At 45.5% G+C, this 27,067-nt stretch overlaps 1 protein-coding gene across 1 annotated transcript in view; it reads right to left on the bottom strand.

The window, feature by feature from the left end:
- Positions 1–6,612: 6,612 nt before the first annotated feature.
- LOC135511779 (espin-like protein) overlaps positions 6,613–27,067 on the bottom strand; it is a 45,263-nt gene continuing 24,808 nt past the window's right edge. The window contains exons 6-15 of the mRNA XM_064933247.1: positions 26,011–26,020; positions 17,822–17,982; positions 12,233–12,359; positions 11,703–11,726; positions 10,663–10,688; positions 9,841–9,963; positions 8,829–8,993; positions 8,329–8,595; positions 7,436–8,167; positions 6,613–7,342 (exon numbers count right to left, since the gene is read on the bottom strand). Of these exons, the coding sequence (XP_064789319.1) occupies positions 6,860–7,342; positions 7,436–8,167; positions 8,329–8,595; positions 8,829–8,993; positions 9,841–9,963; positions 10,663–10,688; positions 11,703–11,726; positions 12,233–12,359; positions 17,822–17,982; positions 26,011–26,020 (2,118 nt within the window). The 3' untranslated portion in view covers positions 6,613–6,859. The remainder of the gene's footprint in view (positions 7,343–7,435; positions 8,168–8,328; positions 8,596–8,828; positions 8,994–9,840; positions 9,964–10,662; positions 10,689–11,702; positions 11,727–12,232; positions 12,360–17,821; positions 17,983–26,010; positions 26,021–27,067) is intronic.

Here is a 27,067-nt window from a genome sequence, read left to right as displayed (position 1 = left end):
GTAGATTGCAACTCCTCCCCATTTGTTAGTTCTATCTTGATGGAAAATGTTGTAGTTGGGTGTGGAAATCTCAGAATTGTTGGTGGCCTTCCTAAGCCAGGAATCAGACACGACAAGGACATCAGGGTTGGCGGAGTGTGCTAAAGCAGTGAGTAAAACGAACTTAGGGAGGAGGCTTCTGATGTTAACATGCATGAAACCAAGGCTTTTTCGATTACAAAGTCAACAAATGAGAGTGCCTGATTACACACAGGGCTTGGGTTAACCTCTATATCACCCGAGGAACAGAGGAGGAGTAGGATGAGGGTACGGCTAAAAGCTAGCAAAACTGGTCGTCTAGTGCGTTGGGGACAGAGAATAAAAAGAGCAGATTTCTGGGATGCCGGAAGGTATATTTAATTGAAAAATGGAAAAAGAGATTTAAAAATATATTGAAATATATACAAAAAAAGACAAAAAAACAACATTTAAACGGGAGAACGACAAACAACATCTGTACTACTACGCCATCTTGGGCTTCCTTTCCTTGGTGTTCCTTCATCATATACAGTAGACTACAGACAATATGTTCCTCCATCATGTACAGCAGACTAGAGCCAGGTAATATGTTCCTGATAAACCTTAAGGGCCGGTTTCCCAGGCACAGATTAAAGTTAAAATCCTGATGATGATTGCAAGTGACACTTTGCTTCTTGAAAATCCTATGTCTTGAAAACTTGACTGCTGAGATACAAAACATTTTAGGACTGTTTCAACAGTGGACTAATTAAATTAAAAAACAGCCAAAACGGGGGGGGGGGGTATTTTTCCTTTAAGCCTACTCCTGGATTTAAATTTAAACTCAACGGAGAACCCTCCATTGAAAGTGCTTTTTAGTCAAGGCTAAAAAGCAGGCCCATAAACGATAAAAGACTAAAACATTGATACTTGATTTGCTTTTATTCACATACCTCTCTGTATACCCTCTCTACACTCGTAGAAAAAAAAAGTTGGTATCTAGAACCTAAAGGAGTTCTTCAGCTGTCCCCGTAGGATAACCCTTTGAAGAACCCTTTTTGTTTCCAGTTAGAACCTTATGGGGTTCTACATGGAACCCAAAAGAGTTCTCCTATGGGGACAGCCAAAGAACCTTTTGGGACCCCTTTTTTTCTAAGACTACACTGCCTCCATGCAGCTGGGAGAGGCTAGGACCTCTCCGTAGAACATGGAGTGAATGTAGACGCTGCAGAGAGCCATGACGGCCCGGTGTCTACACCTGGACAGCGATGCTCTCCACACTCCACAAAGTCTCCGTAGAACATGGAGTGAATGTAGACGCTGCAGAGAGCCATGACGGCCCGGTGTCTACACCTGGACAGCGATGCTCTCCACAAAGTCCCAGGAGAACATGGAGTGAATGTAGACGCTGCAGAGAGCCATGACGGCCCGGTGTCTACACCTGGACAGCGATGCTCTCCACAAAGTCCCAGGAGAACATGGAGTGAATGTAGACGCTGCAGAGAGCCATGACGGCCCGGTGTCTACACCTGGACAGCGATGCTCTCCACAAAGTCTCCGTAGAACATGGAGTGAATGTAGACGCTGCAGAGAGCCATGACGGCCCGGTGTCTACACCTGGACAGCGATGCTCTCCACAAAGTCCCAGGAGAACATGGAGTGAATGTAGACGCTGCAGAGAGCCATGACGGCCCGGTGTCTACACCTGGACAGCGATGCTCTCCACAAAGTCTCCGTAGAACATGGAGTGAATGTAGACGCTGCAGAGAGCCATGACGGCCCGGTGTCTACACCTGGACAGCGATGCTCTCCACAAAGTCCCAGGAGAACATGGAGTGAATGTAGACGCTGCAGAGAGCCATGACGGCCCGGTGTCTACACCTGGACAGCGATGCTCTCCACAAAGTCCCAGGAGAACATGGAGTGAATGTAGACGCTGCAGAGAGCCATGACGGCCCGGTGTCTACACCTGGACAGCAATGCTCTCCACAAAGTCTCCGTAGAACATGGAGTGAATGTAGACACTGCAGAGAGCCATGACGGCCCGGTGTCTACACCTGGACAGCGATGCTCTCCACAAAGTCTCCGTAGAACATGGAGTGAATGTAGACGCTGCAGAGAGCCATGACGGCCCGGTGTCTACACCTGGACAGCGATGCTCTCCACAAAGTCTCCGTAGAACATGGAGTGAATGTAGACGCTGCAGAGAGCCATGACGGCCCAGTGTCTACACCTGGACAGCGATGCTCTCCACAAAGTCTCCGTAGAACATGGAGTGAATGTAGACGCTGCAGAGAGCCATGACGGCCCGGTGGCAGGGCAAGTCGCAGCATCTCCAGGGGCCAGGATTCACACAGAATCACAGAGTAGGAGCGTTGATCTAGGATCAGGTTCCCCCTCTGATTCATTATGATTTCAAAGGCAAAACTGATCCTAGATCAGCAATACGGATCCAGCAATCTCCAGAACAACATCCATTATTCCTACAGAGTGATAGCAGTGGCCAGAGATTGTTTTTGCCAAATCATCCAAGTCCATACAGTTAGTAACAACATAATAAATCGCCTCAAATACACAACAATCAAATCATGTTGAGCCGTGTAGCAATATGAATCATATTATAGGACACTTACAACAATTACTGTTTTTAATTTATATTCCAGGCTGCATCACATCCGGCCGTGATTGGGAGTCCCATAGGGCGGCGCACAATTGGCCCAGTGTCGTCCGGGTTTGGCCCGGGGTAGGCCGCCATTGTAAATAATAATTTGTTCTTAGCTGACTTGCCTAGTTAAATAAAAGGTCTATATAAAAAAAAAATATATATATATATAGAATAATAATTATAATAAAAAGTTGTTACTTAGAAAATGATTTTCTAATAATAAATGAATGGAAATTATTTCCGACCCCTAGAGTGTTGTAGAGATGTTTTTACAGCGTTCAAATCTGACTACCAGAGAACATAATGGAAAAACACCAAGTAATCACAAGTTATTTGGAAATAATGAACCGTTTATGAAACAAAATAGTTGGTAAGCTTTAACATCTAGGCCTCATGCACAATTTAAATGTAGAGTGACGCAGTGAAAGATTTGTGAAAACCTGATATTGTGTAAAGTGGAAACTGTGTTATTTCACAAAGTCATTTTTTTTCTATCCTAGGAGAGCTGCCATGAAAAGATTTCATCAAACTCAAACATTGTTGTTTGACCAAGACACATTCATAACCTCTTGAATTGTAATGCAGACCACAATGATCTGTTAACGTGGGAACAGTAGTCAGAGCTAGCAGCAGTAGAGTCAGAGCTAACAGCTGTGGAGTCAGTCAGAGCTAACAGCTGTAGAGTCAGTCAGAGCTAACAGCAGGAGAGTCAGAGCTGACAGCTGTAGAGTCAGAGCTGACATCTGTAGTGTCAGAGCTGACAGCTGTAGAGTCAGAGCTGGCAGATGTAGAGTCAGAGCTAACAACTAGTCAGTCAGAGCTAAGAGCAGGAGATTCAGAGCAAAAAGCAGGAGATTCAGACAGCGCTAACAGCTGTAGAGTCAATCAGAGCTAACAGCAGGAGAGTCAGAGCTGACAGCTGTAGAGTCAGAGCAAACAACTGTAGAGTCAGTCAGAGCTAAGAATATGAGAGTCAGAGCTGACAGCTGTCGAGTCAGAGCTGACAGCTGTAGAGCCAGTCAGAGCTAACAGCAGGAGATTCAGAGCAAAAAGCAGGAGATTCAGACAGCGCTAACAGCTGTAGAGACAATCAGAGCTAACAGCAGGAGAGTCAGAGCTGACAGCTGTAGATTCAGAGCTAACAACTGTAGAGTCAGTCAGAGCTAAGAATATGAGAGTCAGAGCTGACAGCTGTCGAGTCAGAGCTGACAGCTGTCGAGTCAGAGCTGACAGCTGTAGAGTCAGAGCTAACAACTGTAGAGTCAGAGCTAACAACTGTAGAGTCAGTCAGAGCTAAGAGCAGGAGATTCAGAGCAAAAAGCAGGAGATTCAGACAGCGCTAACAGCTGTAGAGTCAATCAGAGCTAACAGCAGGAGAGTCAGAGCTGACAGCTGTAGAGTCAGAGCTAACAACTGTAGAGTCAGTCAGAGCTAAGAATATGAGAGTCAGAGCTGACAGCTGTCGAGTCAGAGCTGACAGCTGTATAGTCAGAGCTAACAACTGTAGAGTCAGAGCTAACAATTGTAGAGTCAGTCAGAGCTAAGAGCAGGAGAGTCAAAGCTAACAGCAGGAGATTCAGAGCTAACAACTGTAGAGTCAGTCAGAGCTAAGAGCAGGAGAGTCAAAGCTAGCAGCTGTAGAGTCAAAAATTAACAGCAGTATAGAGGAGCTAACACCTGTAGACTCAAAGCTAACAGCTGTAGAGTCAGTCAGAGCTAACAGCAGGAGAGTCAGAGCTGACAGCTGTAGAGTCAGAGCTGACATCTGTAGTGTCAGAGCTGACAGCTGTAGAGTCAGAGCTGGCAGCTGTAGAGTCAGAGCTGGCAGCTGTAGAGTCAGAGCTGTAGAGTCAGAGCTGGCAGCTGTAGAGTCAGAGCTGGCAGCTGTAGAGTCAGAGCTGGCAGCTAGTCAGTCAGAGCTAAGAGCAGGAGAGTCAGAGCTGACAGCTGTAGAGCCAGTCAGAGCTAACAGCAGGAGATTCAGAGCAAAAAGCAGGAGATTCAGACAGCGCTAACAGCTGTAGAGTCAATCAGAGCTAACAACTGTAGAGTCAGTCAGAGCTAACAGCAGGAGAGTCAGAGCTACCAGCTGTAGAGTCAGTCAGAGCTAACAGCAGGAGAGTCAGAGCTGACAGCTGTAGAGTCAGAGCTAAAGGCTGTAGAGTCAGATCTAACAGCTGTAGAGTCAGAGCTGACAGCTGTAGAGTCAGAGCTAACAGCAGGAGAGTCAGATCTAACAGCAGGAGAGTCAGAGCTAACAGCAGGAGAGTCAGAGCTAACAGCTGTAGAGTCAGTCAGAGCTGACAGCAGGAGAGTCAGAACTAACAGCAGGAGAGTCAGAGCTAACAGCAGGAGAGTCAGATCTAACAGCAGGAGAGTCAGAGCTAACAGCAGGAGAGTCAGAGCTAACAGCAGGAGAGTCAGAGCTAACATCAGGAGAGTCAGAGCTAACAGCTGTAGAGTCAGTCAGAGCTAACATCAGGAGAGTCAGAACTAACAGCAGGAGAGTCAGAGCTAACAGCAGGAGAGTCAGAGCTGACAGCAGTAGAGAGGAGATACAGTAATACCCTTGCCTTTTGGGGTAGAGATGTGAGAGGCTTACTCCAAGCTCGGAGCGCTGCGTTTTCCTCACACAGGGACCTTGTAATACAGTCTGGTCATTCGTACTTATTTTTTACTACGTGAAAATTGAGACACGCCGTATCATTCACTACGCAGCCGTGGGACCGTGTGATTTCCCTTGGTTCTTGTATATGACCTATAGGCTACATAGGCTATTCATCAAAGTAACCTATTTTAAAGTAACCCATTGATTACCAAATATAATCTCAGTGACTGTTCAAAAGGTAAACCAAACCACAAGAATCCACCAAAAAGGCATTTTGTTTAGCGGTAATAACTAATGATTACAGGCTATTGTGAAATGCTAGAACCTGCTGTAGCCAGCTGGCTAACCATGTGCTTTTTTTCTACATGAACAAAATATGGTGTTCTATTATTCGCTGGGATGTGAATACACAAGCAGTATATTACCAATTTGTAAGTCGCTCTGGATAAGAGCGTCTGCCAAATGACTTAAATGTAAATGTAAATGTAATATTAAACTGGGATTATGTTTTAGATTACACAGGCAAGTTTAACAATTATTTCCCAGGACATATTTTTTGTTATTATAAATTGGATTATTTCACATGGAAAGCTAAAAAGGCTATGTTTTTAGCCAGGCTAAAGCCAGCTTGCAACTACTAGCAAGGGTAGGTGACTCTTCCTTGCTTTCACAAAATGAGAAGACAAAAAAACAAAAACAAATGTTTGCCGGCGATGATATCATGTTACCAAAAGGTGTTTTCTGCACTCTAAGGAGTGAATTTATAATTATTATTTTATAAATTTGACCTTTTATTTAACTAGGCAAGCTGAAGCTTGTAGTAAACTTCATGCTTAAAAGGATTTTTGGCAATGAGTCCCTTTTATCTCCTTCCCCAGAGTCAGATGAACTTGTGGATACCATTTTGTATGTCTCTGCATGCAGTTTGAAGAAAGTTGCTGACCTAGCGTTAGCGCAGTTTCTAACTACTGTTAGCGCAATGACTGGAAGACTATGGTAGCAGATACCAAGACCTCCAGTCAGTGCGCTAACGCTAGTTAGCATTGGCTTGCGGAACTACCTCTTAACTTTCTTCATACTGAACACGGAGACATAAAAATAGTGTCCGGGAAGTTAGTCTGACTTTGGTGGAGTTACACATCATTGCCAGAATCTCAAAGTTTTCCTTTTACACTATGTAACATCATGGTACAAGGTTACATCATGCTAATAGTATCGATACTGATATGAAAAACCCATGTTATCAATAGGTGTACAGACAATACTGGCTCTTCTCAGAGGAAATCACGTGACACTAGCATGTCCTTTATGCTTCTTTATTGTTATAGTACTATACATCTGACGACCTGTTTCTAAGGTTGGAAAGTTTACGGTAGGCTTACTTTTCTCTTTAAATAATAAGAGCTGTTACAACTATTCACAAAAAACACAAAGGTATTCACACCCAGAATAAAATGCACTTACAGTAGACTCATCCCTTACTATAACTTGATATCAGCAGACTACATAACTATAACTTGACTTCGGAAGACTACCAATTATTTAAAAAAAAAAAATTTTTTTTAAAGAAGGTCAAGTGAAAACAACTACTACTCAAAATCAAAAATCTCTGCCTCCTTGTCTTTCCAGAAAGTGAAACTCCTGTCTATGTATTTGCAAATCTCATCATTGCTGAAACTGGAAATGTCTGTTCCTTGTTTAATCAGAGCCCCTTCATCTGGTGTCGGGGTTTGGAGGATGACTATGGGCACAGACCTGACCTCTGGTGGAAACTGTTGTTCCTCTGGCAGTTCAGACCGAGTCGTTGACACGTTCCCAAAGAACTTGGCCTTAATGTCCTCGAAGCCGTCCTTCCACTCACGGTTCCCGGCCTCGATGTCCATCATGACGGCCTTGTGGAACTCCCGGATGCTCTCCCAGGTGAAACGACCAACGTGGTCAAACACCTCAAAGCACAGCAGGTGTCTCATCTTCCTCTCGTCCGCGGGGAGTTCGAGTTCCAGGATGTGGAAGTACCCCAGCATAAAGAGGTCAAGGGTCAGGCTGTCATAGTCCACCATCGCCCCGTCCACCTTGTGGAGGAATTAGAATCAGATTCAGAATCACAATCAGTGTGTGTGTGTGTGTAGAAAGTGTCTGTGTGTGTGTATAAAGTGCAGAATGACCTTGGGGAGGAACTGTTCAGGGGAGTATGGTGCCTGCTGCCGGTGGAGACGGCGGATCTGGCGAGACGGAACGCTGGAGATCATGCTCCTCCAATCACCAATCATCTTGTTGATGACACTCCTCTGTTTGAAGAAATGTCCCAGAGGCATCTGAGATCCCTTCTGTGGTCCCCTGCCATCTGTCCCCCCAGGTTTACCACCAACCTCCTCCACACTGGCTCTCCTCTCGGCCTCTCTGGTCTTCAGAGTCACCGTGTAGGCGGACTTCTTCCAGTGGCCCAGGAACAGCACCACGATACGTTCCTTCCGTAGACTGGTGGTTTCCCTAACGTCGGTCATGTCGTCATCGCAGACTATGCCTGAGTCACTGTTCCGGTCAGCTTCGGGGGCTGGGTTCATCTCTTTGGGCTGTTCCTGTGTTCCTCTGACCTCTGACCCCAGGCCTTCCTCCTGTGTGGCTGACATCGTGTGGACCTCTTCTTCTGTTTCTTGTTCATGACCTTCAAAGTTGGACTTCAGATTCCGGACAGAAACCCCAAACTGTTGGATCTCGGACTCTATCTGCTCCCTGCGCCCTCGGGTAGAGGTGGGTCTGTCTGGGCTCTGGGAGAACACAGTGGATAGCTCTGTGTTGGGCATCTTAGAGTATGGCCCGTCTGCCAGGTTGGCCATCAGCAGGGACATGCTCTTTACGATGCCTGAGATGCGGTTGCACCACACGGGCAGAGGGACCTTAATTAAGGGATTACAATGGAAATAAGTCATTGACTTCATTGTGTGATTCTAGAAACATTGTTCATGTTTGTAAAATAGAATTACATATATAATTTAATAGGATCTCTGTGGTATATACACTGTTGAATTTTTGTTGTTGTTGTCAAATAAACTGAAACCTGAGACTCCTGGTTGGGGTTTCTGAACTGAGTGTGGGCTGTGATGTTGACGATGGGAGCTGGCAGGATGGTCCTGAGCTCCTCAGCCAGACGAGCTAGCTCTGTCTCATAGCCTTCACAGTTTTTCTGGTTGGACACGCTCTGGATCTGCTTCTCCAGGTAAATCAGGTCGTCCTCGGTCAGCAGCTCTCCAAACGGGCCCAGGATCGCGTTGTGGGCCTGTGAGTACCTCCAGTTCACCGCTTTGGAAGTGCTGTTCCCATTCTCCTACAAAGGTTGAGGAGACACAGTACAGAGGTTTTTAAGTATACAGTACACGTCATATCACTGACATACACACAACTTAGACTTAATCTGGGTCTGAGAATCCGTCTCTTTATGTCCTGATTGGTGTAATGACTACGAAGTACATGCCAGCTCTATTGATGTGACCATACAGCATCATGAGTTATCCAATCAGGGCTGTGACCGTATTGGAATATGAAATCAGAGTGCCTCACCTTCCTCCTCTGGTCCTCCTCGTCCAATAGCCTGGCCTGTAGCTGACGCACCATGACCTGTCTCTTCCACTCAGCGATTGGCCGACCCCGCTCGTCATGGGTGGGAACCAGATAGTCAATGTCTGATAGGTTGGCCTCTTCCGTGGGCAGAACTACCATCCTGTTCTGTTGGTGAACAAAACAATATCAACACCAATTTACCATCAGTATAACAGCTTGTTGTATTAGTCCAATATGGAGACTGAGCTGGACAAGATTGGTCTCTCGTGGGACAGGGCAGAAACTGTGGCCAAAGACAGACTCCAGTGGACGAGATTGGTCTCTCGTGGGACAGCGCAGAAACTGTGGCCAAAGACAGCCTCCAGTGGACGAGATGGGTCTCTCGTGGGACAGGGCAGAAACTGTGGCCAAAGACAGACTCCAGTGGACGAGATTGGTCTCTCGTGGGACAGCGCAGAAACTGTGGCCAAAGACAGCCTCCAGTGGACGAGATGGGTCTCTCGTGGGACAGGGCAGAAACTGTGGCCAAAGACAGACTCCAGTGGACGAGATTGGTCTCTCGTGGGACAGGGCAGAAACTGTGGCCAAAGACAGCCTCCAGTGGACGAGATGGGTCTCTCGTGGGACAGGGCAGAAACTGTGGCCAAAGACAGCCTCCAGTGGACGAAATGGGTCTCTCATGGGACAGGGCAGAAACTGTGGCCAAAGACAGACTCCAGTGGACGAGATGGGTCTCTCGTGGGACAGGGCAGAAACTGTGGCCAAAGACAGCCTCCAGTGGACGAGATGGGTCTCTCGTGGGACAGGGCAGAAACTGTGGCCAAAGACAGACTCCAGTGGACGAGATGGGTCTCTCATGGGACAGGGCAGAAACTGTGGCCAAAGACAGCCTCCAGTAGCAGAATATTTGTTGCCTTATGTCACACACCAGACAAAGAGGACTAAGTAAGTAAGTATTAGCCCAAGTAGAGAAAATATATATATTTTTAAAGAGAAGTGATGTGATGCTTACTGCTTGTGCTACAGCTACTGTGGATATTTCTGTCTGTTTCAGAGATGTGATGGATTTCATGTTGTCGAGGAACTTTTTGTCACCGAGCAGGTTTTTGCCAGCCAGGAGATTCTTGTCAGAAGCCTTCGCCAGATCAACAGTTTTTACCTCCGCCTTTATCTTACCCTGTTTAAGACAAAGAAAGTTAACATTCATTCCGTTATGACAGCTTGGCGGTATAAGTCTAAGAACATAAAGTGAAACAACAGAAGAGGAAATCTGATGTCAGTGTTTACTGCGTCAGATGAAGTCTTCATTTCAGTGAGGGGCTTTTGCCACCAAGTGTAACGTTATTGGTCAGATCAACGGCTTTTTGCCACCAAGTGTAACGTTATTGGTCAGATCAACGGCTTTTTGCCACCACGTGTAACGTTATTGGTCAGATCAACTGCTTTTTGCCACCAAGTGTAACGTTATTGGTCAGATCAACGGCTTTTTGCCACCACGTGTAACGTTATTGGTCAGATCAACTGCTTTTTGCCACCAAGTGTAATGTTATTGGTCAGATCAACTGTAATCACTTCTTCAGAAGGTTTGTTCGGACTGATTCCGTCTGCCGAAAATGTATGTCTCACCACCATTTTACTCTGTTAATAGACAAAGGAAAATACCGCACATCATTTAAAAAAAAAAACTTGGTCAAATAGACCTATTAGTCCAAGAACAGAAACAAGATATCAGAGAGTGACGAGTAATTACAGCATTGGTTGAATCTTCTGGAGACTTGATTTCACAGAGGAGTTTTTTGTCACCGAGCCCAAGGACATTTTGGGTCGGATCAACAGAAGACTGTTCAGAAGGTTTGACCTCTTCTGTGGAAAACGACACCATCTTACTCTGTTGAAGACAAAGCCATATCATTCATCATTCACATACGGTGTCCATATTAGGACAACCACAGACACAGCAGGACTTGTTTCATCATCAGGATGTCCTAATACGGTCACGATAATAATAACAGATTAATAATGAATTATAATTATAAGGAGTATTAATACAAAAACACAAATACAATGCTCTCCATCCAACCTCACTGAGCTCGAGCTGTTTTGCAAGGAGGAATGGGAAAAAATTTCAGTCTCTCGATATGCAAAACTGATAGAGACATACCCCAAGCGACTTACAGCTGTAATCGCAGCAAAAGGTGGCGCTACAAAGTATTAACTTAAGGGGGCTGAATAATTTTGCACGCCCAATTTTTCAGTTTTTGATTTGTTCAAAAAGTTTGAAATATCCAATAAATGTCGTTCCACTTCATGATTGTGTCCCACTTGTTGTTGATTCTTCACAAAAAAATACAGTTTTATATCTTTATGTTTGAAGCCTGAAATGTGGCAAAAGGTCGCAAAGTTCAAGGGGGCCGAATACTTTCGCAAGGCACTGTAGCTGAGGAAGAGCAAAGAGGAAATCCAATGCAATGGCTTTCATCAGCATCATTTTTCTGTATTAGTTCAAGAACAACAAAACAAAAAAATATCTGAGGAAGAACTAACTACTGCAGTTGGTGAGGATTTCAATTCACAAAGGATCTTGTTTCCACCCAGCTGAACTTTGGTGAGATCAACAGTCATCTCTTCCGCTACTACCTTATTCTGTAGAAGACAAAGAAGACCAACTATTTATAAGTATAACAGCCTGGTATATCATCCTAAAAAACAGGAAGAGACATATCAAAGGGGGAGGGAAAGTGATGCTTACTGCTCGTGTTGATACGAGCTCTGATGGTTTCATTTCTGTCAGGAGCCCTTGATCTCCGTTGATTTTACCAGCCAGGAGGTTTTTGTCTGAAACCTCGGTCAGATGGACAGTTTTCACCTCCTCGCTGCTTTGAGTTAAAGTTTTCACAACTGAAATAAAACAGTGACAGATGTGTTTGTTAGTGTATGCAGTGTCCTACTCGTGTTAACACATGTCAACAGACACAAAACATCAATTCCAAACGTCATGGATTGACCAATGATTGAACTGAACCAATGGTGAAATCAATTCCCAAACCAACTATTACATTTAGTGACTTGCTTCGTAAAAACAATTGTTAAATAAATCAATAAAGTAGAAATAGAGTGCAATACTGGTATGACACTAAACTGGTCGGGACGATGCCATTATTGTGATAGTCGTTAGTATCGTGTCAAGGAAACAAAACATGAAGCAGATTTTCCTTCTGTAGGAAGGAATCATCATTATGTTGTCATCCAGAATCACATGTATTTATTTCCCGAGCTACAGCACACAATATTTGTTTTTGTTTTCAAAGAACTGAAGTATTTGGTCTGCTTTGTGTTTTCATTTTTTTTGCCATGTCAAACATATTGGGATACTGGTATCATCACTAACTGGTGTTAACCCTCACCTTTTGATGCCACTATAACATGTTGTACACTGTAGATGGCAGATGGTTGTGGTTGAGAGGAGGATGAGGTGGGTTCAGGCAGAGGAGCAGGGTATTGAGCCTGAGGGTACTCCTCTGTCTCTGGTTGCTGGGCAGGAAAACAAAGAGATGGTGAATCTTTGGGATATAGGATATGCCTACATGGGATATACAACATTTCCCCAACAGCCCTGGAATTTGAATTGGCAACCCACTGGGTACTGGCCTCTCAAACCTTGAGGCTATGTGATATATAGAGACAAATACTCACTGACAAAAGCTCGGTTAGAGGGTAGGTTAGTAGCTATGTTAGTAGCTAGGTTAGAAGCTAGGTTAGTAGCTATGTTAGAAGCTAGGTTAGTAGCTATGTTAGAAGCTAGGTTAGTAGCTATGTTAGTAGCTATGTTAGTAGCTATGTTAGAAGCTAGGTTAGTAGCTATGTTAGTAGCTATGTTAGAAGCTAGGTTAGAAGCTATGTTAGTAGCTAGGTTAGTAGCTATGTTAGAAGCTAGGTTAGTAGCTATGTTAGTAGCTATGTTAGTAGCTAGGTTAGAAGCTAGGTTAGTAGCTATGTTAGAAGCTAGGTTAGTAGCTATGTTAGAAGCTAGGTTAGTAGCTATGTTAGTAGCTATGTTAGTAGCTATGTTAGAAGCTAGGTTAGTAGCTATGTTAGAAGCTAGGTTAGTAGCTATGTTAGAAGCTATGTTAGTAGCTATGTTAGAAGCTAGGTTAGTAGCTATCTACTAACCTATTGTCACGGTTTTCGTTGTGGGAAGAAGGAGCGGACCAAAATGCAGCGTGGTTGTTATTCATTGTACTTTAAATCGAGAGACGAGAGACTATACACGAATAAACTAACAAAATAACAAACGTGCGAAAACCTAAACTGCCCTATCTGGTGCAAAACACAGAAACAGGAACAATCACCCACAAACACACAGTGAAACCCAGGCTACCTAAATATGGTTCCCAATCAGAGACAATGACTAACACCTGCCCCTGATTGAGAACCATATCAGGCCAATCACAGAAATAGACAAACAAGACATCCAACATAGAATGCCCACTCAGATCACTCCCTGACCAATCAAAACATAGAAACATACAAAGTAAACTATGGCCAGGGCGTGACAGTACCCCCCAGGTGCGGACTCCGGCCGCAAAACCTGAACCTATCGGGGAGGGTCTGGGTGGGCATCTGTCCGCGGTGGCGGGTCTGGTGCTGGACGTGGCCCCCACTTCACAGCAGTCTTCCCCCACATTGTCCGCTTCCGTGACCTCCCAGACACGGCAACCCTACTTAACAACACAGGACAGAGGGGCAGCTCGGGACAGAGGGGCAGCTCGGGACAGAGGGGCTCTTCAGACTCCGGCAGCAGCGCCTGACAGGCGGGAGACCCCGGCAGCTGCGCCGGACAGGCGGGAGACCCCGGCAGCAGCGCCGGACAGGCGGGAGACCCCGGCAGCAGCGCCGGACAGGCGGGAGACCCCGGCAGCAGCGCCGGACAGGCGGGAGACCCCGGCAGCAGCGCCGGACAGGCGGGAGACTCCGGCAGCAGCGCCGGACAGGCGGGAGACTCCGGCAGCACAGGAGAGGAGGAAGGCTCTGGCAGATCCTGGCTGACTGGCGGATCCGGAAGAATCTGGCTGACTGGCGGATCCAGAAGAGTCTGGCAGACTGACGGTTCCGGCAGATCCTGGCTGACTGACGGTTCCGGCAGAGTCTGGCTGACTGGCAGATCTGGAAGAGTCTGGCTGACTGGCAGATCTGGAAGAGTCTGGCTGACTGGCAGATCTGGAAGAGTCTGGCTGACTGGCGGATCTGGAAGAGTCTGGTTGACTGGCGGATCTGGAAGAGTCTGGTTGACTGGCGGATCTGGAAGAGTCTGGCTGACTGGCGGATCTGGAAGAGTCTGGCGGACTGGCGGATCTGGAAGAGTCTGGCTGACTGGCAGATCTGGAAGAGTCTGGTTGACTGGCAGATCTGGAAGAGTCTGGCTGACTGGCAGATCTGGAAGAGTCTGGTTGACTGGCAGATCTGGAAGAGTCTGGCTGACTGGCAGATCTGGAAGAGTCTGGCTGACTAGCGGATCTGGAAGAGTCTGGCTGACTGGCAGATCTGGAAGAGTCTGGCTGACTGGCGGCTCTGGCTGCTCCATGCTGACTGGCGACTCTGGCTGCTCCATGCAGACTGGCAGCTCTGGCAGCTCCTTGCAGACTGGCAGCTCTGGCAGCTCCTTGCAGACTGGCAGCTCCTTGCAGACTGGCAGCTCCTTGCAGACTGGCAGCTCCTTGCAGACTGGCAGCTCCTTGCAGACTTGCAGCTCCATGCAGACTGGCAGCTCCATGCAGAATGACAGCTCTGGCTGCTCCATGCAGACTGACAGCTCTGGCTGCTCCATGCAGGCTGGCAGCTCTGGCTGCTCCATGCAGGCTGGCAGCTCTGGCTGCTCCATGCAGGCTGGCAGCTCTGGCTGCTCCATGCAGGCTGGCAGCTCTGGTTGCTCCATGCAGGCTGGCAGCTCTGGCTGCGCTAAACAGGCAGGAGACCCCGGCAACGCTGTAGAGGTGGAAGGCTCTGGCAGCGCTAAACAGGCGGGAGACTCCAGCAGCACAGGAGAGGAGGAAGGCTCTGGCTGCGCTGAACAAGCTGGAGACTCGGGCAGCGCTGAACAGGCGGGAGACTCCGGCAGTGCAGGAGAGGAGGAAATCTCCGGCAGCGCTGGAGAGGCGAGGCGCACTGTAGGCCTGATGAGTGGTCCTGGTGGTACTGGGCCGAGGACACGCACAGGAAGCCTGGTGCGGGGAGCTGCCATCGGAGGGCTGGTGTGTGGAGGTGGCACAAGATGGGCTCGACCGTGAAGGCGTACTGGAGATCTTGAGAGCAGTGCTGGCACAGGACATGCAAGGCTAGGGAGGTGCACAGGAGGCCTGGTGCGTGAGGCTGGCACCAACTTCACCAGCCGACTAGCACGCCCCTCAGGACGAGTATGGAGCGCTGACCCAGGTGCCATCAAATCCCCGACACGCTCCGTCGGGCGAATTCCATATTTAAAGCACCAACACAGCAACTCCCTCATTACTTTCTCCTCCAATTTCCCCATTAACTCCTTCACAGTCTCTGTTTCGCTCACCTCCAACACCGGCTCTGGTTCTGGTCTCCTCCTTGGCTCCTCACAATAAACAGGGAGAGTGGGCTCAGGTCTGACTCCTGACTCTGCCACACTCTCCCTGAGCCCCCCCCCCAAGAAATTTTTGGTGCTGACTCTCGGGCTTCCATCCGCGTCGCCGTGCTGCCTCCTCATACCGGCGCTTCTCCGCTTTCCCCGCCTCCAGTTCTTCCTTGGGACGGCGATATTCTCCAGGCTGAGCCCAGGGTCCTTCTTCGTCTAATTCGTCCTCCCATGTCCATTCCTTCTTTTGTTGCTCCTGCTGTTGCTTTTGCCTGTTACCACGCCGCTTGGTCCTGTTGTGGTGGGTGATTCTGTCACGGTTTTCGTTGTGGGAAGAAGGAGCGGACCAAAATGCAGCGTGGTTGTGATTCATTTTATTTAAATCGAGAGACGAGAGACTATACACGAATAAACTAACAAAATAACAAACGTGCGAAAACCTAAACAGCCCTATCTGGTGCAAAACACAGAGACAGGAACAATCACCCACAAACACACAGTGAAACCCAGGCTACCTAAATATGGTTCCCAATCAGAGACAATGACTAACACCTGCCCCTGATTGAGAACCATATCAGGCCAAACACAGAAATAGACAAACAAGACATCCAAAATAGAATGCCCACTCAGCTGCTCGATTTCCAACTTAATTGAGGAAAATAAGAACAATCCAAAATGTATTTTTGATACTGTCGCAAGGCGAACTAAAAAGCAGCATTCCCCGAGAGAGGATGGCTTTCACTTCAGCAGTAATACATTCAGGAACTTCTTTGAGGAAAAGATTATGATCATTAGAAAGCAAATTACGGACACCTCTTTAAATCTGAGTATTCCTCCAAAGCTCAGCTGTCCTGAGTCTGCACAACTCTGCCAGGACCTAGGATCAAGGGAGACACTCAAGTGTTTTAGTACTACATCTCTTGACAATGATGAAAATAATCATGGCCTCTATACTCGGCCTTGTCTTAGGATGGTAAGCTGGTGGTTGAAGATATCCCTCTAGTGGTGTAGGGGCTGTGCTTTGGCAAAATGGGTGGGGTTATATCCTGCCTGTTTGTGTAACAGTATAACTTTAGACCGTCCCCTCGCCCATACCCGTGCGTGAACCAGGGACCCTCTGCACACATCAACAATAGTCACCCACGAAGCATCGTTACCCATCGCTCCACAAAAGCCGTGGCCCTTGCAGAGCAAGGGGAACTACTACTTCAAGGTCTCAGGGCAAGTGACGTCACCAATTGAAACGCTATTTAGCGCGTACCACCGCTAACTAGCTAGCCATTTCACATCCGTTACATTTGGCCCTGTCCGAGGTTATCATCGGATGGGGCCACAGTGTCTCCTGACCCCTCCTGTCTCAGCCTCCAGTATTTATGCTGCAGTAGTTTATGTGTCGGGGGTTTAGGGTTAGTCTGTTATATCTGGAGCATTTCTCCTGTCTTATCCAGTGTCCTGTGTAAATTTAAGTATTCTCTCTCTCTCAGCTGATGTAAGAAGGGCTATTTAAATAAATTGTATTTGGTTAGTAGGTAGGTTAGAAGCTAGGTTAGAAGCTAGGTTAGTAGCTAGGTTAGAAGCTAGGTTAGATGCTAGATTAGAAGCTAGGTCAGAAACTAGATTAGAAGCTAGATTAGTAGCTATGTTAGAAGAGCTAGGTTAGTAGCTAGGTTAGAAGCTAGGTAAAACGCTAGGTTATAAATTATATTAGTAGCTAGGTTAGAAGCTAGGTAGAGGAGCTAGGTTAGAAGAGCTAGGTTAGTAGCTAGGTTAGAAGCTAGGTTAGTAGCTAGATTAGTAGCTAGATTAGAAGATAGATTAGTAGCTAAATTAGAAGCTTGGTTAGTAGCTAGTTTAGTAGCTAGGTTAGAAGCTAGGTTTCCATCAAATTTGCATAAAATAATATGCACATTTTCCCACCAGAGATGTGTTTCCATCAAACAGATTTTTTTGCTTATAAAAGTCTGTGTGATGACATAGTGCACATAAAGATAATGTTTGCGGTTAGAATCCCATGTACTGAATGAAAAATAGTTTTCTGATAGTTTTGTTATATAGCAAATGTGCTCACTCTGGTCTTGGTACGTGCGCTCTAGCCAACATCTGGCAGACACAGTACGGGTAGGCTAGCTACATTATGAGATTATTATGGATAAGAGAATATTACTTTTACTTGTCAAATGGCAGCAAACATCGATCATCGCGTCACAAAAATAAGACCCTCAATATTTATTTGAAAGCAGCATCAAGCTCATCACCTTGCACATTCACCACCCTGTGAAGTGGGAGGACAAAGCCTAGAGAGGAACCAGACTCAGATGGGAAGCCCATCTGGAGAGGATCCAGACTCAGATGCCAACCATCAGCTCAGTATCATACTGTCAGTATGTCAGCCAATCACCTTTAAGCTCTCCATATTTGTTTTGTTGTTATTGTGGAAGTAGTAGCGGCCTGGGTCACTAAGGCGACGGTAGTAGTCCTCTTTACTGGGCTGCCACGCCACAGCCTGTCTCCCCCTCACATCCTCCTCCACCGGACCTAGTTCTTCTATTGGCTGGTCTGCTGAGAAGGGCTGGGAGGGGGACAGAGAGAGAGAGAGAGAGAAAGAAGCTCAGATCGGTGAGGTACAATGAGTTCAGAACAGAGTAGAGAGGAGAGGAAAATAAAGAAATAGAGGATAAGGGAGTGGAGTAGAAAGAAACAAACCTTGCATGTATTGGCAGGATTTCAACCCCTGTGGGGAGGATGCAGGATATATGGAAGCGTTTAGATCTCCCCTAATGAACCTGTGATGTCCTAATGGAGGCCATGCAGAATGCAGATCAAATTCTGCTCTCAAAGGACAGGAATAAAACCCACAACTTCTGTGTTCCAAAGGGGACCCTAATTCCCTATATAGTGCACTACTGTTGACCAGAGCCCCTAAGGCTCTAGTGTACAGTATAGGGAATAGGGTGCCATTTGGAACACACTACACATCAAAGGCAGGGCGGATAAGCTGCAGAACACTATTGTGCTTTGTCTCCAAGGACCCAGCCATTTCCACACTCACGCCACTTTGACGCTGTGACATTACGGCATCGCTTTCGCTGCGGCGTTAACTTCCAGATGGCGCGGACAGACAAGGTCACCCTGTCCCTAGCTCCTAACCGACTTTACTGTATTTTTGTTGTTGTGTTATTTCTTACATTATTTGCTCAGAACGTTTTCTTGCATTATTACCTATAGCCGAAAACAATTTATGGTTATTAGATTGGCGGTCACCAGCGTAACGACCAAAAATGTGACTTTCCTGAAGTGGATTCTTTGTTCATACCCCCAGAGGCATTTTCACTCATCTCAGGGGCTGCTCCAAGACACCGCCTACAAAGAAGAGGAATACGGAGTGAGCTTTTAGTCCGACTCAGGGGGCGTTCATACTATTCACCGCATACGCATTACTTGCTAATGTTCAGTCCATGGACAATAAAGTAGACGAGCTCAGAGCGAGGATCTCCTTCCAGGGAGACATCAGGGACTGTAACATACTCTGTTTCCGGAATCATAGCTCTCTCCGGATATACTGTCCCTGTCCATACAGCAAGCGGGGTTCTCTCATGCGGACAGGAAGAAAGATAGAACTCTCCGGGAAGAAGAAAGACAGAGGTGTTTGTTTCATGATTAACTATCCTGGTGTGATTGTGTTAACGTACAGGAACTATTCTCCCAATCTGGAATATCTCAATATAAAATGCAGACTTATCTTTTGTCTCTCCCGAGAGAATTCTCTTGTCACGGCCGTGTATATTCCCCCTCAAGTTGACACTGCGACGGCTCTCAAGGAACTACATTGGACTTTGTGCAAACTGGAAAGCCGCATATCCTGAGGCCGCATGTATTGTAGCTTGGGACCAATAAAGCAAATCATAGTAAAATGCTACCAAAATTTTATCAGCACATCGCTTGCACTTCTTGTTCATCAAGAAACTCTTGACCATTGCTACTCCCCCTACCGGGACGGCTAAGAAGCCCTCTCCTGCCCTCCTTTTGGCCAATCAGATCACGCCTCCACATTCTGCTCCTCCTTTCCTATAGGCAGAAACTTAAACAGGAAGTTCCCGTGGTAAGGTCTGTTCAATGTTGTTCTGACCAATCAGAATCTATGCTTCAAGATTGTCTTGATCAAGCGGACTGGGATATGTTCCGGGTTGCCTCTGAGAATAACATTGACGTATACACTGACTCGGTGACAGAGTTCATCAGGAAGTGGTATAGAGGATGTTATTCCCAGTGTGAGGATTATTCTAACTAAAACCTTCTGGATAGGTGCCAGCATTCACGCAAAACTGAAATCGCAGGCCTGATTATAAACAACGATGAGACAGCCAACAGGGAGGAGATGAGGGCCCTGGCGAAGTGGTGCCAGGAAAATAACCTCTCTCTCAGGGTAGCCTAGTGGTTAGAGCGTTGGACCAATAACCAAAAGTTTGCAAGTTCAAATCCCAGAGCTGACAAGGTACAAGTCGTTCTGCCCCTGAACAGGCAGTTAACCCACTGTTCCTAGGCCATCATTGAAAATAAGAATTCGTTCTTAACTGACTTGCCTAGTTAAATAAAGGTAAAAAATTAAAAAAGTCAACAAAATGAAGGAGCTGATCGTGGACTTCAGGATGTATCAGAGAGAGCACGACCCCATCCACATAGAAAAGCTTCAGTCTTCTCAGTGAGCACATCAATGACAACCTGGAATAGTCCATCCACACAGACAGTGTGGTGAAGAAGGCGCAACAGCACCTCTTCAACCTCAGGAGGCTGAAGAAATTTGGGCCTGGCCCCTAACACCCTCACTAACTTCTGCAGATGCACCATTGAGAGCATCCTGTCCGGCTGTATCACCGCCTGGTACGGAAACTGCACTATCCGCAACCGCAGGGCTCTTCAAAGGGTGGTGTGGTCAACACAATGCATCACCGGGGGCACACTGCCTGCCCTCCAGGACATCTAAGGCACCAGGTGTCACAAGAAGCCCAAAAAGATAATCAAGGACCTGAGCAATGGCTTGTTCACCCCGCTTCCCGGCGGAGATAGTACCTACTAGCTGGCCTCCGCCCAGTACCCTGCCCAGCGCTGCTCTATGTACAGTTGAAGTCGGAAGCACAAGCTTCCCACAATAAGTTGGGTGGATGTTGGCCCATACCTCCTGACAGAGCTGGTGTAACTGAGTCAGGTTTGTAGGCCTCCTTGCTCGCACACGCTTTTTCAGTTCTGCCCACACATGTTCTATAAGATTTAGGTCAGGGATTTGTGATGGCCACTCCAATACCTTGACTTTGTTTCCTTAAGCCATTATGACACAACTTTGGAAGTATGCTTGGGGTCATTGTCCATTTGGAAGACCCATTTGCGACCAAGCTTTAACTTCCTGACTGATGTCTTGAGATGTTGCTTCAATATATCCACATAATTTTCCAACCTCATGGCGCCATCTATTTTGTGAAGTGCACCAGTCTCTTCTGCAGCACGTCCACAACATGATGCTGCCACCCCAGTGCATCATGGTTGGGATGGTGTCTTCGGCTTGCAAGTATCCCCCTTTTTCCTCCAAACATAAATATTGTCATTATGGCCAAACAGTTCCATTTTTGTTTCATCAGACCAGAGGACATTTCTTCAAAAAGTACAATCTTTGTCCACATGTGGAGTTGCAAACCGTAGTCTGGCTTTTTTTGTGGCGGTTTTGGAGCAGTGGCTTCTTCCTTGCTGAGCGGCCTTTCAGGTTATGTCGATATAGGACTCGTTGTACTGTGGATATAGATACTTTTGCACCTGTTTCCTCCAGCATCTTCACAAGGTCCTTTGCTGTTATTCTGGGATTGATTTGCACTTTTCGCACCAAAGTACGCTTATCTCTAGGAGACAGAACGCGTTTCCTTCCTGAGCGTTTGCCTTGTTGACAGCTTTGCACACTCTTGGCATTCTCCCAACCAGCTTCATGAGGTAGTCACCTGGAATGGATTTCAATCAACAGGTGTGCCTTGTTAAAAGTTCATTTGTGGAATGTCTTTCCTTCTTAATGCTTTTGAGCCAATCAGTTGTGTTGTAGGGGTGGTATACAGAAGACAGTCCTATTTGGTATTCTCTCAACCAGCTTCATGAGGAATGCTTTTCCAACAGTCTTGAAAGAGTATATATATATATATTCTACAATATAGAAAACAGTAAATAAAGAAAAACCCTTGAATGAGTAGGTGTGTCCTGTATATATATATATATATATATATACAGGACACACCTACTCATTCAAAACATTGAAAACATCCGAAGCTCTTCAAAGGTAAATGATTTTATTTATTTGGTTATCAGGTTTTTGTGAAAATGTTGCGTGCTAAATGCTACTCAAAATGCTAAGCTAGCTTAGCATACTCTTACACAAATTAGTCAATTTCTATGGTTCAAAAGCATATTTTGAAAATCTGAGATGACAGTGTTGTTAAGAAAAGGCTAAGCTTGAGAGCAGGCGCATTATTTTCATTTTATTTGCGATTTTCAGAAATCGTTAACGTTGCGTTATGCTAATGAGCCTGAGGCTTTAGTCACGATCCCGGATCCGGGATGGGGAGTTTCAACAGGTTAAACAAATCAAAATAGATTCGAGATAATTCAAAGTAGCCACCCTTTGCCTTGATGACAGTCTTGCACACTCTAGGCATTCTCTCAACCAGCATCATGAGGAATTATTTTCCAACAGACTTGAAGGCGTTCCCACATATGCTGAGCACTTGGCTGCTTTAACATCCCTCTGCGGTCCATCCCTCTGTGGTGTGTCCTGTATATATATATATATATATATATATATATATATATATATATATATATATATATATATATATACACTGGCTCTGAGGTCTCTGGAAAATCGTTAAACTCTCCAAAGCCAAGTGTGTCGTATGTGAGAGTAGCTGAAATATATAAGTACATCTAATTCAGAACACCTTGTTACATGGCTCTCACACACACACTTGAACAAGGAATTATTAATGAACACATTCCTAATATTGAGTTGCACCACTCCCTTTTGCCCTCAGAACAGCCTCAATTTGTCGGGACTTGGACTCTACAAGGTGTCGAAAGCGTTCCACAGGGATGCTGGGCCATGTTGACTCCAACGCTTCCCACAGTTGTGTCAAGTTGGCTGGATGTCCTTTGGGTGGTGGACCATTCTTGATACACACGGGAAACTGTTGAATGTGAAAAACTCAGCAGTATAGCAGTTCTTGACACACTCACACCGGTACACCTGGAACCTTCTACCATACCCCGTTCAAAGGCAATTAAATTTTTCATCTTGCCCATTCACCCTCTGAATGTCACACATGCACAATCCATATCTCAAGGCTTAAAAATCCTTCTTTAACCTGTGTCCTCCCCTTTATCTACTCTGATTGAAGTGGATTTAACAAGTGACATCAATAAAAGATCATGGCTTTAACCTGGATTCACCTGGTCAGTTCATGTCATCGAAAGAGCAGGTATGTTTTGTATAGTCAGTGTACATACTGTATATATGTTTTGGGGTAATTTTTTTGTAGTATTTTTAAAAAATGGAGGGGGGCAGTAACTGAAAGGTTGCTGTTTTGAATCCCCAAGAAGACTATGTGAAAAAGCCGATTGATGTGCCCTTGAGCAAGGCTAAGGAAAAGAGCGTCTCTTAATTGACTAACGTGAAATAAAAAGAGACAAACAGTCATACATCTGTTGCTGTTCTTGGCTCTGTACTCCAGCACTTTGGATATGAAATGAAATGTGTTGCTTTAATGGATTTTGTCTTGTTGCTTTTTGTTCTATGTTGCTCTGTCTGTATGCTACATCTTGCTTGTCCTATGTCCTATGTTGCTCTGCATGTGATCACTGCTCAATGACTGTCTATATTGTAATTGTTTTCAATAACCTGCCCAGGGACTGAGGTTGAAAATTAGCCCGGTTGGCTAAAACCGGCACTTTTACTGAAACGTTGATTAAAGTGCACTGTCCCTGTAAAAATAAAAAATAAAATCAAACTCAATGACTATGAGGTAAAAGTGCAGACTGTCAGTGTCACGACTTCTGCCGAAGTCGTTGCCTCTCCTTGTTCGGGCGGTGCTCGTTGTTCGACGTCATCATTCGTCACCATTGACGTTCCATTGGTTTTTGTCTCGTCTTCCCACACACCTGTTTTCAATCCCATTCATTGCCTGTTGTGTATTTAACCATCTGTTTCCCCTCATGTCTTTGTCAGAGATTGATTTATTGTCAGTGTAGTTTTATGTTATATAGGTGCGCGTCGGGTCCTTGTACCCATGTTTGTTTGTTTATGTACCTTTTAGTCTTATGGAGCATGTTACGTGGACTTTATTAAAAGACTCCATTTTACACTCCGTTTGACTCTCCTGCGCCTGACTTCCCTGCAACCTATTACACCTACGCCTGACACAGAGACTCCTTCCAATTTGAATTTTGTGTCTCAGTTAGTGTCTTTAACATTTGCAACAATGTTCTGTTGATGCGTTCCGTTTCGATTTAGACCCTTTGACTTTTTGCACCACAGTTTGTTACGTTACAGCCTTGTTCTAAACCTATGCCTGACAGTCAGCATAAAATTGAAGGTATTCTCATCCATATTGGGTGAAGCATTTATAAAGTGCAGCAGTTTTTGCACAGTCCCCCCCCCCCCCCCCCCCATTTTAAGAGACCAAAAACATTGGGACAAATTCACGTATGTGTATTAAAGTAATAAAAAGTGAAGTATTTGGTCCCATATTCATTTCACGCAAAGGCTATATCAGGGTTGTGACTCTACAAATTTGTTGGACAATCCTGAATGAATTGTGAATAATGATGAGTGAGAAAGTTACAGATGCACAAATATCATACCCACCCCAGAAAAATGCTAACCTCTCCTGTGATTGTAATGGGAAGTTAGCATGTCTTGAGGGTATGATATAAAATGCTAACCTCTCCTGTGATTGTAATGGGAAGTTAGCATGTCTTGGGGTCTGATATAAAATGCTAACCTCTCCTGTGTTTGTAATGGGAAGTTAGCATGTCTTCGGGGTATGATATAAAATGCTAACCTCCCCTGTGATTGTGATGGGAAGTTAGCATGTCTTGGGGGTATGATATAAAATGCTAACCTCCCCTGTTATTGTAATGGGAAGTCAGCATGTCTTGGGGGTATGATATAAAATGCTAACCTCCCCTGTTATTGTAATGAGAGGTTAGCATGTCTTGGGGGTATGATATAAAATGCTAACCTCTCCTGTTATTGTAATGAGTGGTTAGCATGTCTTGAGGTATAATATACAATGCTAACCTGCCCTGTTATTGTAATGAGAGGTTAGCATGTCTTGGGGGTATGATATAAAATGCTAACCTCTCCTGTGATTGTAATGGGAAGTTAGCATGTCTTGGGGGTATGATATAAAATGCTAAACTCTCCTGTTATTGTAATGGGACGTTAGCATGTCTTGGGGGTATGATATAAAATGCTAACCTCTCCTGTGATTGTAATGGGAAGTTAGCATGTCTTGGGGGTATGATATAAAATACTAACCTCCCTTGTTATTGTAATGGTAAGTTAGCATGTCTTGGGGGTATGATATAAAATGCTAACCTCCCCTGTTATTGTAATGGTGAGAGGTTAGCATGTCTTGGGGGTATGATATAAAATGCTAAACTCTCCTGTTATTGTAATGGGACGTTAGCATGTCTTGGGGGTATGATATAAAATGCTAACCTCTCCTGTGATTGTAATGGGAAGTTAGCATGTCTTGGGGGTATGATATAAAATACTAACCTCCCTTGTTATTGTAATGGTAAGTTAGCATGTCTTGGGGGTATGATATAAAATGCTAACCTCCCCTGTTATTGTAATGGTGAGAGGTTAGCATGTCTTGGGGGTATGATATTTGTGCGTCTGTAGCGTTCTCACTCATCATTATTCAAGATTCATTCAGGATTATCCGTAATCATTGTAGCATCCACATTAATGTAGAAGTGTGCAAAAAAATATATTCACAATAAAAGTGAAACAATTCATTATTTACCATTAATTTTCAATTCGGTGTCCTGTGTGAATCTAAGTGTGCGTTCTCTAATTCTCTCCTTCTCTCTCTCGGAGGACCTGAGCCCTAGGACCATGCCCCAGGACTACCTGACATGATGACTCCTTGCTGTCCGCAGTGCACCTAGCCGTGCTGCTGCTCCAGTTTCAACTGTTCTACCTTATTATTATTCGACCATGCTGGTCGTTTATGACCATTTGAACATCTTGGTCATGTTCTGTTATAATCTCCACCCGGCACAGCCGGAAGAGGACTGGCCACCCCACATATGCTCTCTCTAATTCTCTTTCTTTTTCTCTCTCGGAGGACCTGAGCCCTAGGACCATGCCCCAGGACTATCTGACATGATGACTCCTTGCTGTCCCCAGTCCACCTGGCCGTGCTGCTGCTCCAGTTTCAACTGTTCTGCCTTATTATTTTTTGACCATGCTGGTCATTTATGAACATTTGAACATCTTGGCCATGTTCTGTTATAATCTCTACCCGGCACAGCCAGAAGAGGACTGGCCACCCCACATAGCCTGGTTCCTCTCTAGGTTTCTTCCTAGGTTTTGGCCTTTCTAGGGAGTTTTTCCTAACCACCGTGCTTCTACACCTGCATTACTTGCTGTTTGGGGTTTTAGGCTGGGTTTCTGTACAGCACTTTGAGATATCAGCTGATGTACGAAGGGCTATATAAATACATTTGATTTGATTTGAATTTAGCGTACTAGCCAAGCATTTGGACACACCTACTCATTCAATGGTTTTTCTTAATGTTAAACATTGTACAATAATAGTGAAGACATCAAAAGTACAGTGGTAGGCTTGATTACCAACAACAACGACGAGACGGCCTACAGGGAGGAGGTGAGGGCCCTTGGAGTGTGGTGTCAGGAAAATAACCTCACACTCAACGTCAACAAAACAAAGGAGATGATTGTGGACTTCAGGAAACAGCAGAGGGAGCACCCCCCTATCCACATCGACGGGACAGTAGTGGAGAAGGTAGTACGTTTTAAGTTCCTCGGCATACACATCACATACAAACTGAATTGGTCCACTCACACAGACAGCATCGTGAAGAAGGCGCAGAAATTCGGGTTGTCACCAAAAGCACTCACAAACTTCTACAGATGCACAATCGAGAGCATCCTGGCGGGCTGTATCACCGCCTGGTACGGGCAACTGCTCCGCCCACAACCGTAAGGCTCTCCAGAGGGTAGTGAGGTCTGCACAATGCATCACCGGGGGCAAACTACCTGCCCTCCAGGACACCTACACCACCCGATGTCACCCGAAGGCCATAAAGATCATCAAGGACAAAAACCACCCACTAACATTGAGTGGCTGCTGCCAACATACTGACTCAAATCTCTAGCCACTTTAATAATGGGAATTGAAAATATATCACTAGCCACTTTAAACAATGCTACTTAATATAATGTTTACATACCATACATTACTCATCTCATATGTATATACTGTACCCTATATCATCTACTGCATCTTTATGTAATGCATGTATCACTAGCCACTTTAAACTATGCCACTTTGTTTACATACCCTACATTACTCATCTCATATGT

This window comes from Oncorhynchus masou, chromosome 24 (assembly GCF_036934945.1).
Source record: "Oncorhynchus masou masou isolate Uvic2021 chromosome 24, UVic_Omas_1.1, whole genome shotgun sequence".
Lineage (NCBI taxonomy): Eukaryota > Metazoa > Chordata > Actinopteri > Salmoniformes > Salmonidae > Oncorhynchus > Oncorhynchus masou.
This window is presented reverse-complemented; position numbering and strand designations above follow the sequence as displayed.